General features: G+C 40.4%; 1 protein-coding gene across 1 annotated transcript; it reads left to right on the forward strand.

Annotated features, from left to right (window-relative positions):
- Window positions 1-715: 715 nt before the first annotated feature.
- Window positions 716-15376, forward strand: LOC124701935. The gene is made up of 18 exons (XM_047234038.1): window positions 716-1000; window positions 2340-2403; window positions 2562-2660; window positions 3196-3374; window positions 4586-4750; window positions 4877-5131; window positions 5273-5388; window positions 7098-7155; window positions 7297-7494; window positions 8059-8118; window positions 9206-9288; window positions 10143-10441; window positions 10551-10642; window positions 10723-10852; window positions 11741-12909; window positions 12997-13283; window positions 14198-14365; window positions 14946-15376. Exons 1-18 carry the CDS (start codon window positions 716-718, stop codon window positions 15073-15075), a joined length of 3837 nt encoding a protein of 1278 aa, XP_047089994.1. The 3' UTR covers window positions 15076-15376.
- Window positions 15377-15685: the final 309 nt, after the last annotated feature.

Genomic DNA, 15685 nt, shown 5'->3' on the forward strand with positions numbered 1-15685 from the left:
AAATCTGCAACCAACCATCTTCCATGTGAAGCGGGAAATAAATGGTGTTCCCCACAACTGTGCACAACAGGAAATTAGACAATCAGTCTTTGCCTATCTTTAGCTGCTCTAATTTAGCTCATACTTTAGAATCCTACTATCCCTTTGCTATAGCTTTTAAACACCTTGATCTTCAAGGGACCATGTTACATGTTGTAAACTGTTTGTGAGCTGAATGAAATTTGGCATCTCCGACGCCTTCCATTGTTCAAAAAAAAGTCCAATTGCTCATAATCTAATTCATATCAAGTCTGTCTGTGAAAATAATCTTATCACGCTGGGTTGGGTAAATGGGCCAAGCCCGCGTTTCCAACGCTAGCCCATGGTACTTGGTTGGGTAAATGGGCCAAGCCCGCGTTCTCCAGTCTAGCCCATGTTGCTGCCCTCGGCCTTGTTCCCACCAACCTACTTTTTCCCAGAATACTTACTCCTACCTTTTTTTTTTTCTCACTCTACCAGAGTCCCTGTCCTTACCGTAGAGTACGCCGCGCCAACCTCCGTCCTCCTCCTCCCTGGCGCGTCGCGTCGCGCCCAAATCCGCCCGCGCTCACGCTGGCTGCACCGCGCGCGCGGGAAAAACGTGAAGCCAATCCAGCCCCATCTCCCGCTCTCTCTTTACCCAGCTCCCCACACCCAAACCCTACCGCCCAACCCCCGGCTCGATCTCCCCATTCCGATGGCCGGATCTGCTGACCCGGCGCCGACCCCGACGCCGTCGCCGTCCCCGGCCAAGCCGCCGCCCTCCCCTGCTTCGTCGAGCGCCAAGCGGACGAAGCGGTGCGTGCAGTCCAGGCTCTCCTTCGGGGCGGGCAAGTCAGCCGGCGCCGGCGGCGCCGGCGCCGGCAACGGAGCAGGGGCTGTCCTTCCCGCGCCCGCGGCCGAGGAGGCGGCTGCGGGGAAGTCCCCGGAGAAGGGGAGGCGGAGGGGACGGTCCCGCAAATCGGAGGCGGCGGGCAAGAAGGTACATTTCCAGAATTCCCCCCATTCCAGCTGTTGTCCGGCGTCTTCGCCTCGTCAGCTGGACAGCTTTTACTTGTCCCTTGTGTCGAATTATGGCCTGTCGAATTAGGCACCTTCTGTGCTACATCTCGATTTCCCCTTTCCAATTTTAACCGGGAGAATATTATAAATCTGCAGTGCTGTGTACTAGTACTGCTTACTCAAACGTAGACAAGTTAACCCAACATCCTGACTGACCCCTTCACTATTTCCTTTGACCTGAACCATGGCGAGCCGAGACCAGCCTACTCACCACTCTAGTGTTTTGGAACTCGTAAAACTTCCTTTATCATGTTTGGTTGAAGCGACCCAGCGTCAGTAGGAGTGCAAACAGATTGGGTGAGATGGCAAGTTTGATGTAACCCTGTGGAGTGTTCGGGGTGAGACCGATCTTGACGCGGATATGGAAACTTTGGGTGGCGTCGACATGTAAATTCTTCCACTGGCTGGTCATGAGAAACAGGGTTGGGACAGCGGGCTGTGTTTACGAACGAGGCTGGCCAAATTCTGGCCTTTGCCCTCTTTGTAAACAAGTACGGCAAACAGCAGCGCATATCCTTTTCAAATGCTGCTATACGATGAGAATATGGAAAATGCTCAAGCGATGGCTCGGTCTTCATGATGTGCATCCAACCACATAAATGAGGACTCTGGGTGGAAGATCAATGCTATTGGGAAACAAAGATCTTTTCAAATGCTTCTCTTGCAGTGCTAGTCTTGTGTGGGATCTGTAATGAAAGAAATTCGTGGGTCTTCCAACACACTGTAGCTCTACCTACAAGATTAAGGAAGAAAACAACCACTGGGGGTGCTTGAGGTCTTGAGCTGCTTTTTTTTTGTAATAAACACAATATATTAAGCAAGCAAGCCGCCTCATTAAAAACCTTCCAGTCCCCTTAGGTACCCTGGTAAGGAAAAGAGTGCGTCTGAAACTTGCTGCTCTGAGTTCAAATACTAGTTACAACCTCTAGCAGAGTTACATCTCGAATTACATCAGCTATTATGAAATCAGGAGGGCTATCATCCCAAACTAAGCTAACTTTTGTCTCATAACCACTGGGGGTGGCAGGCAAAATACTTGAGGTCTTGAGCTGCTTGATACTGGGAGAGTAGGCAATTTCTACTCAAAACTTCTGAAAACATACTTAATTAATGAAAATGTCAAGTCCTTTTTTCCTCATTTCAAAATCGATAAATCTTAGATCGATCTTTTGGTTCAATTTCTATGCTGTACATTCTGTGAATTCTGTTGTCTGTCCTGTTATGCGAAATACTAATTTCTTTAATCAACCTTCATGTAGCCATCTTCAAACAAGGAGACCAATGGGTTGGATCAAGGTAGCACAGATGAAGGGATTTCTATTGGTATGTCAATCCCGTAACCGACATACAATATTTCTGCCATTTCTTCAAGTGTTTCACTGGCCTAGTCAGTCATTCTTTTTCGTATCTATTTGGTACATTGTGATTGAGGGGCGAATACTATTGTGCCAGAAATTAATATCTATGTTGCTGGATTTCAGATGAGAGCCCTCAGAAAAAGCAGCGGAAAGGTAGAAATCAAGATGCAGCACGGAAGGTTCCTAACAGAAAACGCTGCAAGGTATTGGAATCTACTGATGGTTAGTTCTCTCTCCCCACACACCGTCACTCTCTCTCTCTCTCTCTCTCTCTCTCTCTCTCTCTCTCTCTCTCATCCGTATGCTCACAGTTAAGAACTTATAGTCTTATCAAATAATTTGTATCAAACTATGCCTGTGTATCCCAGTTTGGTATGATTGAGTTAATGTTTTTTTTTTCGTACAATGGAAAGATAAAAACTATCAAGTCTTCAAAAGTTTGACATGTACCATTTCGAAGGAAAAATGATCCACCTACATTGAATTCGAAAGACTGAAAACTTTACATGTTGAGTCGGAAATATTTCACTTGTCTGTCATATAGATTTAGTTTTTAACAGGTTTATCACATAGAGCATACTAATCATTAGCTTAAATGTATTATTGTCACAAAAAAATTTACGTATTTATTGGGTTTACTTGTATTCTACTTACATATTTATTTGGATAATATTATGTACTTGTAATTTTACGTATTTATTGGTTAGCTTGCACTTGAGTTCGGCGGAGGTGTAATAAGAACTTTTTGTATATGAAGGTCATGGAAGCTACCAGCAACTGAATAGCAGTCAAACTGAAGCATCACCTGTATCAATTGATATAGATTTGAACAGTGTGCCTTCGGAAGCACAGGAGGATGCCAATGATGTATTAGAGAATGAAGATAAGTCACAGGTGATAGTTGACCTAAGGTCAGAGGCGAAAATAGCTGCACAGGTAAGCTCCAGCTCCATGGTCTGCATTCCTCAGATACGCCGTATGCTCCTTGTCTTGCAAGTGTTCCTGCTACCATCAAATTTATTGCGAAGCTCATATTTATAGCTGTTCGAATGTCACGTTATAACCCAAAGAAACGGGAACGAGTCATATGCTATTCATTCAGAATACTTGATACTGTTACGGAATGGTGGTGGATATCTTTGGTTGGCTGAATATTGGATTCTTGCTGATGACTCGGTTTACCAGTCTATATCTGTAGTAACTAGTTCACACTTCACAACGCTGGTAAAGAGCCCTCAGAGAGGGGTCATGTGGCGACAGCTATAGAAGGAGGCCATCGGACGGGGAGAGAGGGGGATGGAGATCCGAGCTGGAACATACAGCCATAAATGAGCTAGGAGACTTTATTAGTTCATATTTGCTTATTAAGACACCGTTCAACTCTTATAGAAACAACTTGACTTGACTCCCAAGGGGTAATCTCTATTTTAAGGAAACAACCTAGCCAAAGATAAGCATCTAGAGTAATCAAATTAGCTGACCCCCAGCTAAAGAAACTAAGCACGTTTGAACAGTATCATCACACCTAACATCTGTAGATATTAGATAATACTCCCTCCGTTCACTATTATAAGATGTTTTCGATATTTCAATGTGGATTAGATATTGACCAAAATGAGTGAACCTACACACTGAAACGTGTCTAGATACATACATTTTCGAAAAACCCTAAAACATCTTATAATAGTGAACGGAGGCTAGTAGAACAAAAGCAGTACGGTCCTCCCTCAGTATTGGCGTGAAAGGAGAGAAGAAAAACGAGATCTTCTGTAGTAACTTCTTAGTGTGTCAGGTAGAGAGGTTGATTGCTCTGTTATTTCCTACTTGTAATCTGAGCTGTATAGCCATGGCCTCATTTGTAAGACCAAGTTAAAACACCAACAATTATTTAAGAACTGGTCTCATTCATTGTTACACAGTACCGTTGTGCATGCAACATACCATTTCCAATGTTTGGGCGAACCACCTCATCACCCAGTGTTGAATTAAGGCTCGTTATCTTATTACACATCTACCAGCTTGTCGGTGCTCTGGTTATGGCCCCAATGTTTGAGGGGAAAAAGAATTTTCCTTTGTGCTTGTTTTAGTTAATTTCATGTTTATCCTGCTGTTCTCTGAAAAAGCATGTCCTTTGCTTTTGTTGACAGGAAATTCGGATGTTATCATCTGGAAAGAAAATCCATCCATTTTTTGCTTCCCGGAAAGTGAACAAAGGTGCTGATCAAGATGTTCTCAATATCGAGGATGCAGACTCCCTTTGTGCTACGGAGAGGGACCCGCCATTCTGGCCTGTTCACGTGTGCCAGTTGGAGGTGTGCCAGCATAAATTCCATACATCTACTTGTAGAATAGTTTGCAGTCTATTTCTAGGAGGTTTATTCAATTCAATTGAACTGTACCCTTATTATTTTGACAGGGTTCTATTTGCTATTTTGCAGACTAGCATACCAATTCACTGGAGTAGATGGCTAATTGTGGAGGGATCTTTTCTTAATACCAGAGCTGCTGATACGCTTGAAAACTCTGTCTCATTCTGTGAGGGCTTTGTGAAACCTTTGACAATAGAATCTAATTGCAAGATGTGTCCAAACCAGTTGGTCAAGCAGAATGCTGCAGATCATACAGCTTCAGGAATGGATTTCTCTAGCTTTTCTAATGAACAAAGTGGAAGCAAGTTCCCTTCTTTGAATATGGTATAAGCTTTGTTTTCACAGTTTTCTTATTAAGTATTCAGATGAACTTGCTCTGTGCTTCTCTTATCAGAATTGTTCAGCGACTACATTCCTTGTTCTAGCCGTGCATTAATCTAGATTGTTTGACCATTTGCACTCCAGATCCATTTGGACGATGAGAGTTTGTTGACATCTGATTCCAGTTGCCATGCTTCTCTTTCTTATACCAAACACCCAGAAAGGATACTGCAAGGATTGCCAGAAGTTGGCCAGAAAGGGTAACAAGCATTACATATGTTGTTTGCCTAAATATGTGCAAGATCGTTGGCTTTCTGCTAGCTGCCTTAGTTTTTCCTTCATATTTAACTTGGAAATTTTATTAATCATTTGAAATCGTCAGTCCATGAAGTTGCATATCATAGTTTCTGGAACAAAGTCGTCAAATGACTAAGCCAAACAAGGCCACACCTTATTCGTTAATGTCTGCTCAAGTGGTGTTAGTCATCAGGATATCAAATTGTTTTGTATTTCTGTTATTTTCGTGCTCTTTTTTTCCTCAGATAGAATCTTGTCACACTTTTTCGATTGTATATTTTGCAACAGAACAAATATGAGTTTTTCTATTCCTGATGCCTCATCCATAGTTCTAGATACTGAGCCAGTAAGGCCAGTGGTTCACTGACTGAACTGGTGGTTTGTAAATACCATTATTAGTTTGATTTTTTTTAAGAAATAGAGGCAAATAGTAGGGTAAGAAGTTCCAACTGGAAAAAATATGCAGTGTCAAAAGTGGATGACCTGAAAGAATCCATGGATGATGGAAATAAAAAATCAATTATGGTGTCAGAAAGATTGTGTTAGATATTGCCTACTTGAACCAGCTATAGATGCTCCGACCCAACAAAATTCCAGTATAAATCAACGTGCCAAACTCTAGTCTAATGCAAACGAAAAACTGAACCGCATGTGCTCTAATCTCAAACAATTCTAAACTACATGCCATCTGAACACCATGTCTCTTCCTTCTAGTGGCTTGCCACTACTCACAAGTTTCCCCAGCGTGCCTTATTTCTTGTAACCAATATTGCGCCTATGTTATGCTGCCCATGATATTTGGACCTAGCGGATGATGAAAGTAGTTCACGGGACTGGGAATTTGACGGCAGCAGACAGAAGCAAGTGGATGACCCAGATGATGCAATGAAAACGGAGGATGTGGACGTGGGAGAGAGCATGAGATGGATGCAAGGCTGGGCTTGGCCAGCCAAGTTGCCCTCCTCTAAGAATAGCTGGTTCTTTTTTCCCATTTTAATCGCTGCTCTGGTTAATTTAACTGTGTTTGCTAGACAATTCGTAAACCTAAAACCCTGACTAACAGACAAACATATTGGTTGAATAATTGTTTCTCTATGAGCGATATACTGTAAAAAAACTGACTTGAAAATTGTTTTTCAATTTACCTTTTAACAAATAGGTGCTTATCAGTTTGTTTAACTAAGGTTGTTTGTTAATAACACTAAATGCGCGAGTTCTCCCTAATATCCTATCAAGCATTAACTTTCCATCAACTTCATTAGTCCCAAGTAAGCTAGATTTTGTGTTTGATATTCATATATCCATTTCCAATTGGTGTCTCATATCATTGCACATACCAAACTGCGTCGTCATTTAGGCTTATACTGTGAGCATCAATGAAGAGAGTCTAGGTATAGACATAAAGGATTTATTACCTTTCATATGTACTGAAATATGAAAAGTCGACATCAAAAGTTTCCCCGTCCTTTTTTTCAATGTTTGTGACCCTAACTCCTCCCTGTCCTTCCCTACTTAACTATTTGTCGGAATTATCTCTTGTGGTGCTTTGGTTGGTTAGCATATCGATGTGTAATACTGCATGCTAACCAAGTCTTTTTAAGAAATTATTTGATGATAAAAGAAAGAATTGTTTTAACCCTTATCTTATGTATTATAATATTTGCTGTTGCAGCTGTCAGCCATCTTATTACCTCTGGATTGACAAGTACCGGCCTGAAACTGCTGCTCAGGTGAACATTGACAATTATACATAGCATAATATCTTTCCCGTTTGTTTCTTTGAAGTAACACGCTTCTTATAGGAATACACAAAAAAAAATCAGATATGCTCATATTTGTTACTGAATTTCCTCTCTATTTTGGTCAAATAGGTTTGTGGAAATGTTGAGCACGTAAAGTTTCTTAGTGAATGGCTCAAAGGTTGGGATGAAAGAGGCCACAAGAAGAAGCAAGTTGGTGCTGCTAATGAGAGCATCAATGCCAGCTCTTGTGAAGATGAATCTGACTCAGATTGTTCAGAAGATGCTTCTGATTATGATAATGTGCTTTTAATTACTGGACCAGTTGGGGTGAGTGTCAATGTGTCATGGTCAAGAGCACCTGTCATTATCATTGTACACTTCGTTAACATGCTGCTTTCAGCAATCCATCAATCTGCACTTTATCATTGTACACTTCATTAAATTATGCTTCTAATTACTGGACCAGTTTGGGTGAATATTTTCTATAACTGACATACATTTGTATTGGGGAAATTGCTGCCAGTAACTAACATCATCCTAAATGCAGCCCACCAAATTATGGAATAGGATTACATGCCTCTGCCACTGACAGTACTGCACCTGGCTATGTTTAGGCATTAATAGCAAGTGGCTTCTGTTTTTGTCCTAGCACTTTATATTTTTATGTATTCATTTAAGTGAACACAGAGCTGCAGTAACATTAAAGTACTAATCTATTGATGCCCCCACTGTGTTCTAATTTATATTTTCAAATTGTAGTAGCCACCTGAAGTTACCGATTTACTATCAGCAACGAACTCTGTTAAGACAATGCAATGGGAACAATGTGTACTTGTATTATTATGTCTATACATAGACATGCAGCTCTGATCTCTTTGTTCTTACTCCCAGTGTGGAAAATCAGCGGCAGTTTTTGCGTGTGCAAGAGAAGAAGGGTTCAATGTAATTGAGGTATTTTCTGAAGTTCCAATTTTGGTGCACCTTGCAATGCTTCCCAATTCCCATATTGTTAGTACCATTTATTTGTTGAAACACTACTTATATTTAACCTCCTGGCACCCTACGGTCCCTGCTTTGTCTTCCGCGGGGCTGCTTGGTCTTTGAGTTTGTAGTAATACACTGTTTTGAACCATATTGACTTCAAGCAGTGCACCAGGCTCCACCTACCAATATTTTGAATGTGCTTCACTAGGTCACTTTTCGTGTAAACTGTAAACTATGGGTTACACAAGCAGATTAGCTGAAATCCGTTCCAGTTGCTTCTTATGAGGTATCTTGGGTGGCTTGCGTGGGTGGCTTCATATTTACGATAGACATTATCATAACCTCTGTGTGCACTTAAAGTGGTCGTGCTTTACAGGTCAGTCATGTGTAAACTAGTACTACATTGCCCAGCTGCCTGTACTTAGGTGGCACACACCTTGCTCAAGTTCCATATTGACAACAAACAAGATCATAATCATCTCTATGCATGCTTAATCTTCACCTGTTGTGTAACCATAGCCTATACTTAGTATGTGGCACTGTTTGCTTGCTAGATCAACTTTCTTTTGTTGATCTGAAGAAAAGGGGCTAATTTGCATTCAGTGTCTTACGCAGTGTTGTTTGTTTGGTCTAATCCAAGCAACATATGATTAAAGCACCAAGGTTTCGTACCAATATAATTGGCCATGTCTTCATCCAGTGTTTGGATCTTTTTTTTTTTTTGCGGGGAGGAGCTTAAAGTATTGTAGAGTTAGTACAGGATCCAATAAGCTCCTAGTCCTAGTGTAATGAAGGATCGTATCATTGTCAGGTTGTAAATCTTAGGCCTATGTACGAAAGGTCTTGGGGTCCTGAGGGACATCGCACAAAGTTTTCCCAAATTATTACATGATGGTATACATACAGTATCCATGAGTTGGCATGCTGTCATCTGAGAGAAGCAGGAATAGGGCATGCATAGTTTTTAATTAGTTTCCTACCAAGTTAGCAGTGTTTCAGCAGTTTTTTTTTTTGAAAAACTCCTTGTACTTTTTCTCAAAGTGTGAATTTGTAGGTGAATACATCTGATATGAGAAATGGGGCATATGTAAAGCAAAAGTTTGAGGAAGCAACTAAATCACATGGCCTTGAAAAATGGTATGCCTGTTTTCTCCATGTTCACCATTTATGTTTATGATGAATAATAGTTGTCTAATTGTTTTGACATTCCTTTGTTACTTCTCTACTCTTTTCATGTCACATCTTATTATGCACCTTAGTCCATTTGGGAAACACCTCACACAAATAAGCTGCACTGTGATGACTTGAAGGGGCAGAATCTTAGGAGAAATGCGAGACTATAGGCCATATGACTTCTTTGTTCATTCTTATTACTTAAGAGATAATCCAACCTTCCTTAGCTCTTATATACATATAGGCCTTAACAATATAATATAAGTGCTAATATTGCTCTCTAATTCATCCAATTTCGGGTATTGTTTGGCCCCTTGCCATAGCGCACCCTACCAATTTTGGTCAACCATCGGCTAGCCAAAAAAAATGGGTAGAGATTTCCTGACCCTTTGTTGGCCAAGAATTTGGCAAGAATTATGAAGAGTGTGCAAGCTCCATAGGCAACCAAAATTTTGGCAAGTAAGCCAGAGACAAAATATCATATAGGCTGCCAAAATTTTGGTATGGCAAATTTTGGCACCAACTAAACATTTACACTTAATCTGGCTCCTCAGCAAAGTAGGGACTAACAACCAAATCTGCAAAGTAGGGACTGACAACCAAATCTGCTGCTATAGGGATTATCATATCATCATGTAACAGTGGAAACTTGCTTATAATCATGTGAAGTGCTGTTCAATTTTTTTTGGCAAGCGGCAAGTTGACATGTAGTGAAATGCAGTTTAAATGCCAATGTATGTAAGCATTCTTGTCTAAACTTTATAGAGTTGCCTTTTTGAGGTGTACATACATCAATTATCTTTTTGTCTCCCATACAGGTCACAAGAGGAGGACACCACTGCACCAAGAACTGATTTGCTAGATCCTGATAGGGCTGAATGCAAACAATCAGCGTCATGCTCTACAGGAAAAACATCTAACAGCGATGAGCATAAGTCACCTGCAAAATGCTACTTGACTTCGAAGCTGAGTGATGAAGCCCCTAAACAAGTCATTAACAAGACGCTTATCCTATTTGAGGATGTGGATACTGTCTTTGATGAGGATCGTGGGTTTATTTCGACCATACTTAAGATCGCAGAGACTACAAAATGGCCTATTATACTGACTAGCAACAGTGAGTCTTTGTCTTCAGTCTTGCATATCCCAAATGATCTTCGTAGTTCATTTGATATATATATACTAAAGCTCTTGTTATTTTGGTACACTTTCCTTGATATGTGAAGAGAAGGATCCATCTTTGCCTAATCTCTTGGATCAGCTCATTTTGGATTTCAAATATCCATCAGCTGGGGAGCTACTTTCCCATGTTGGCATGGTAAAGAGCTATTTCGTGGATGAAAACTTATGTTACTTGTCTGATTTGGTGAAAGTTGATTATATTCTAATTTTGTTCAGATCTGTAAATCTGAGGGAGTGGATGTTGCTGCTCCTCAATTGAAGTATATTATGAATGCTTGTTTAGGTGATATTAGGAGGACAACAATGCTTTTGCAGTTTTGGTATCAAGGCAGACAACAATACACAGGTTACTTCGGTGCACTTGTGCTGGCCCATTACTTACAGAATTGAATCCTAAGTGCATAATGTAGCTTAAATTATTTTTCATTTATTCACTGAAGTGGGTGGCTAGCTGCATGATTCACGTATCAAGATAGAAACATGTTTGTGTAATTTGCTTGCATGCGTGGGGGGAGGCTTGGTAGGCTTGACCGATGTTGGCTACGCGAGCGCATGAGTAGCTTTGGACCCGTGTCTGTCCTGTCATTCGTGTGGCTTATGCTGCTGTTGCCTTTGAAGTGCTTGCGTGCTGGTGCCTGACCTACGGGAAGTGGTGCTGGTACCCTGACCTACGGGAAGTGGTGCTTCTAACATGGTTACCTCGCGGTGGACACTGCTGGACTAGCTGTTATAGGCATGGACTGTTAGACAGCTCATATCGTTTAGTTGGAAGGTGACCTTTTAATCTGGTTAGCTGCATGCATCTCATAATGGGTAGTCTATCATGTTGGTTGCATAGTTCTAGGATTCTTTTTGTAGAAATAATTTCATTATTGGTCAAATCAACAGATGGCTTATTTTTCACATTTATTGATCAACCTTGAGCTACCTTACAGAGAGTAGTTCAAATTAGGGCAACTATAATGCCCTTTAGTCACCTTACACGATAAGGCATTAATGATAAGCTCGGTACAGAAGGCCCTAATTCACCACAGTTTGTTGAAAGACGTGGCGTTGTTTTGGTCATTGATATCACTAAAATGCCATGCACTAGCGATAAGTGTTGTTTCAGTTCTTTTTAGGTCATCTCTCTGACTAGCTGGTAGTTTAGCTTCAAAGGTTTGGCATTTAAATGTTTTATTGAATCTGAAACTGCTGAGCATATCAATTTATTCTAATTTATTTTCTATTTCAGAAAGGTCAAACAAATGCTTGTCTAGTCCTTTTTCACTTGACTTAGATGCAGTACATTCTACTGTGCCAAGAATGTTACCTTGGGACTTCCCCTGTAAATTATCAGAAACAGTGTTCATGGAGATAGAAAAGACAATCCTTTTAGCCGAAGAAAAGAAAAGGCAGATGGAAGTATCAGAGTTTGAAGCACTAGAGTTGCAAATAATAGCACCTCTGACCAAGGGAAGAAGTGCAGTTAAAACAAGAAAAATAAAGAAATCCAAATTAAAGCATGGCCACTCTACTGAATGTAACAATATTTCACCGTGTAAGAATGATCTTGATGATTTTGATGATGACCCGGATATCTCTCTTCCGTCTGATCAGCAAAGAATGAGGAAAAAGAAGGGTGTACTGCTATTATCTGAGTCTGATGATGATCAAGCTGATGCACATATTGCCGAAGATGCCAAAATTACTGTTCCAAAAGGTGGTATATTCTCGGGAGCTTTAGAAGTACCCCTGCATGAGCAAGGAATCTCAAATCAGTTTTGTTTCCCAAGCGAATCAAGGGAGGCTTTTGAAATAACTAATTCTTTCCAAAACCAGTTTGAAAGCAACTTGGTTGGGTCCATTTCGCAAATATGTGATACTTTTATGTCACAGGGTGTGTCGTGTGTGCCTGAGTCATCCCTCATAGCTGGGGGTGTATCTGCATCAGTCAGCAGCGATGACCTTTTATCAAGTATGGTGTCCAATGGTTTATCTACCTTTAACAATGACAGTGTTTGCACTTTGCCTATAACGGCAGTAGAAGAGACTTTCAATGTAAGGAATTTAATGGCTGAAACGCACAAATGCATGGAAGATGTGGTTGGTGAGACATGTGAGGCTTATGCAGAATCATTTGGCAGGAACGAACAAGCAAGTTGTTCAACTGCAGGGTATCAACTTATGGATGAATGTAGTCAAGCTGGAAGCATTTGGCAGCTTTCTGGCAAAAAAACTAATGACTGTTACAAGGTTGAATGTGTACAAGATACTTGGAACAGGCTGCGACGTTGTCCTGTACTTCCCCGTGAGACCAACCACAACAGAACTGTTCCTGGAACTTTGAAGCTTGCTTCCTGTGTGTCTGATTTTATATCGGAAACAGATCTTATGCTTGCCCGTTGCTACCCTCTTATCAATGTCAGTACTCTTATTATTTTGTTGCTTGCCGATTCATGTTTGTGTTATATGGTGTTGAAAGATGTATTTTTTTATAAATTTGTGCAGGACATTTTGGATCCATCTTCGACTCCATGTGCTGAGCCTGATGACTTGTCCTGGTATGACAAGCAGCTTGAGATGGGATCTGCCTATTCCCAGCACGCTCTTTGCGTTTTCTCAAGGGATTCCCAGGATAAGGAGGGTAATTTCATTGATTTGTCACACGAGTTGTTGTTTGCCAGTACATCTGCCACATCTCTTGGTACACTTATTAGTTCAGGGATCAGCAGTAGTGATGGATTTGGGAACATTTCCCACATGAAAAATCCAACAAGCTGTATTTCTAAGGGGAGGTAAGCATTGGATTTCCCTTGTGCATCTGTAGCTTTTATACTGTATGAATGTATCTTGTGCTTTTCCTCATGGTATTACAGCTCAGTTTTATTAATTTATGCATTTAATATGGAGTAAATTTGAGAAAATTGCTTTATGGTCCTAGTGGCCATAATGTCTGCCGAAGGGTCATATGGTTTCCAAAACAAGACAAAACAAAAGCAAATTCCCACATGGGCAAATATTCAAGTTTGACATGCAATGCTAGGTGGGAAGAAATTGAAGGCATGTTGAGTATATTATCTAGTGGTCATACTCACACCTCACAGGTCATAATAGTAAACATTTCAGCTATATTTGCAATAATATAAGGTCATATATATAGCCATACACTTAACACAAGATATAGTTTTCTCTTGGTGCATTAAACAATGTGCATTTTATTTGGAAATTTACTGGGGTTTTGGTGTCTGACATATGCATATCTTGTAACGATAGTCAGCCTACACTTATATGCTAATAATGTCACTTAGTTGTTCAATCCACATGCTATAATATGACACCAATGGGTATTATGTGCACATGGTACTTTCACATGATAGTCGTTTTCACCACAGTTGAAATCCTAAACTTCACCGCTGGTTGCGATTCTTTTCCATGTTCGGCAATTTCCGTGAATAATAGATTTCGTATAAATTGTAGTTTTTACTCAATTTTTTTTACTTGGTGAAATATTATCTGGCTGAATGAGCCTTTTTGGCTACTGTTAAATCATTTTTCTGTTGTATCCCTTCCTCCTAGGAGGCTTGTAACAAAAACTTCCATCTTTTCAATGAAATGAAACGCAAAGGTCCTTTGCGTTTTCTCGATTTTGTTGTTGTTGTTTTATGTATGTACCAATGGAACATTCATGTTGAGGCATTGAACTGTGCAGGGAGCAACTTGGCCATCTTACTGAAACGCTGATTCCAGTAGTCCCTTCCAAGCTATCTCTTTCACTGAGAGGACCTGCTTTTGTTGATTATTTGTCTTCGACGGGTCAGATATCACAGTTAGAAAACTTGCGACTTTCTGAAAATAAAGCTGGAAACAACCAGAGAAGGTAATCCCTGTCTTTCAGCTCTGTAGATATTTTCTCTTGTACACTAAGTATGACATTATTATTATTTTAAATGAAGTACTATTATGTCATTATTATTGTGTGTACATAAGTTTCTTTTTGGTGCACAAGCTCTTGGTACTCTAGGTATGACAAGCTCTTCTTGTGTAAATAAATCTAAGGAGACCAAGCAGCCAAAACTGCACTGTTTTTGTCTAAACATACCGTGATACCTTCCTTGGACATATTTGTTCTCTTCAAATGCATATTTAAACCATGTAACAGTCCTACTTTGAAAATAATATTTGCCTCAATCTAGTTAAATTGCTTCAAAATGGGATCTATTGTGTGAATGGACAAGCTTAAGTTCAAATTTCCATTTTTCTTCAAGTTGGACCGGGGAAGTAGTTAAATGGTTCCTTTGTCCATATTATTAACAGCCGAACAATATGTTCTCAAATCCCTTGACCCAACTTTCAGCATAAACATCATGTAGCATTTTTGTTCTCAGAATTCAGGATTTAATTTCAGGAATGTATCAAGCAAGGCGCAATAATTCCCTGTTGCTGTTTTTGTACTGCAGGTGTCGTCGGTCAAGACATTACTTGAGTTCTGGTGCGCTTTCGCTATCACCTGAAGGCATCAAATTGTTAGCACAAAGCGGCCATTTTGGTGATAGGTGTGGGAAGGATATAGAGGAAACTATAGCTTAGAAGACTAGATACAAGTTAATAATCTGGTTTCGATGAGAAGCGGCAGCTTTTTTTTGGCTGTAGCTTGACTGGTTGACTGAGGTGACTCATTTTTATTTTCACAATTCAGTAACTGTAGTAGCCCAATGGCGAAGTTCTGGTCCATACTGGGCGAAACTGACAAATCCAGTGTATTCCTGTAGATGTAAATGTTGTCATCCTAATTTATAGTTCCCTGTAAGCTTCTGGCTGATGTTATTCTAACAGTAACAGACGTATACATGTCCATGAGAAATACTAGTATCCCCACCCGAAATAAAAGTCATCATTTTCAGCATAGCACGTCATAGTCTTATAGGTATGACTACAAATCTCGTTATTTTTTATGATTATGAATAGCAGTGTCTGCAAGGGCGCTGAGTGGAGCCATGTGTAAAATTAATTTCCTGCTTCGCAACTCAGTGATTGGCACGACTCCTGTTACACAATTTCAGGCTTTAGCATTTTCCTTTTTCATAAAGCTGTAGACTTTGGTGTACACTGCACTCAGAATTATAAAAAGAGCTAACTTTGTTCTCCTTTCCTCAAGGATATTTTATTAACCGGTGCGTAGAGGTCTCAGTCCACTAAC

Source organism: Lolium rigidum, chromosome 3, assembly GCF_022539505.1.
Source record: "Lolium rigidum isolate FL_2022 chromosome 3, APGP_CSIRO_Lrig_0.1, whole genome shotgun sequence".
Taxonomy (NCBI): Eukaryota; Viridiplantae; Streptophyta; class Magnoliopsida; order Poales; family Poaceae; genus Lolium; species Lolium rigidum.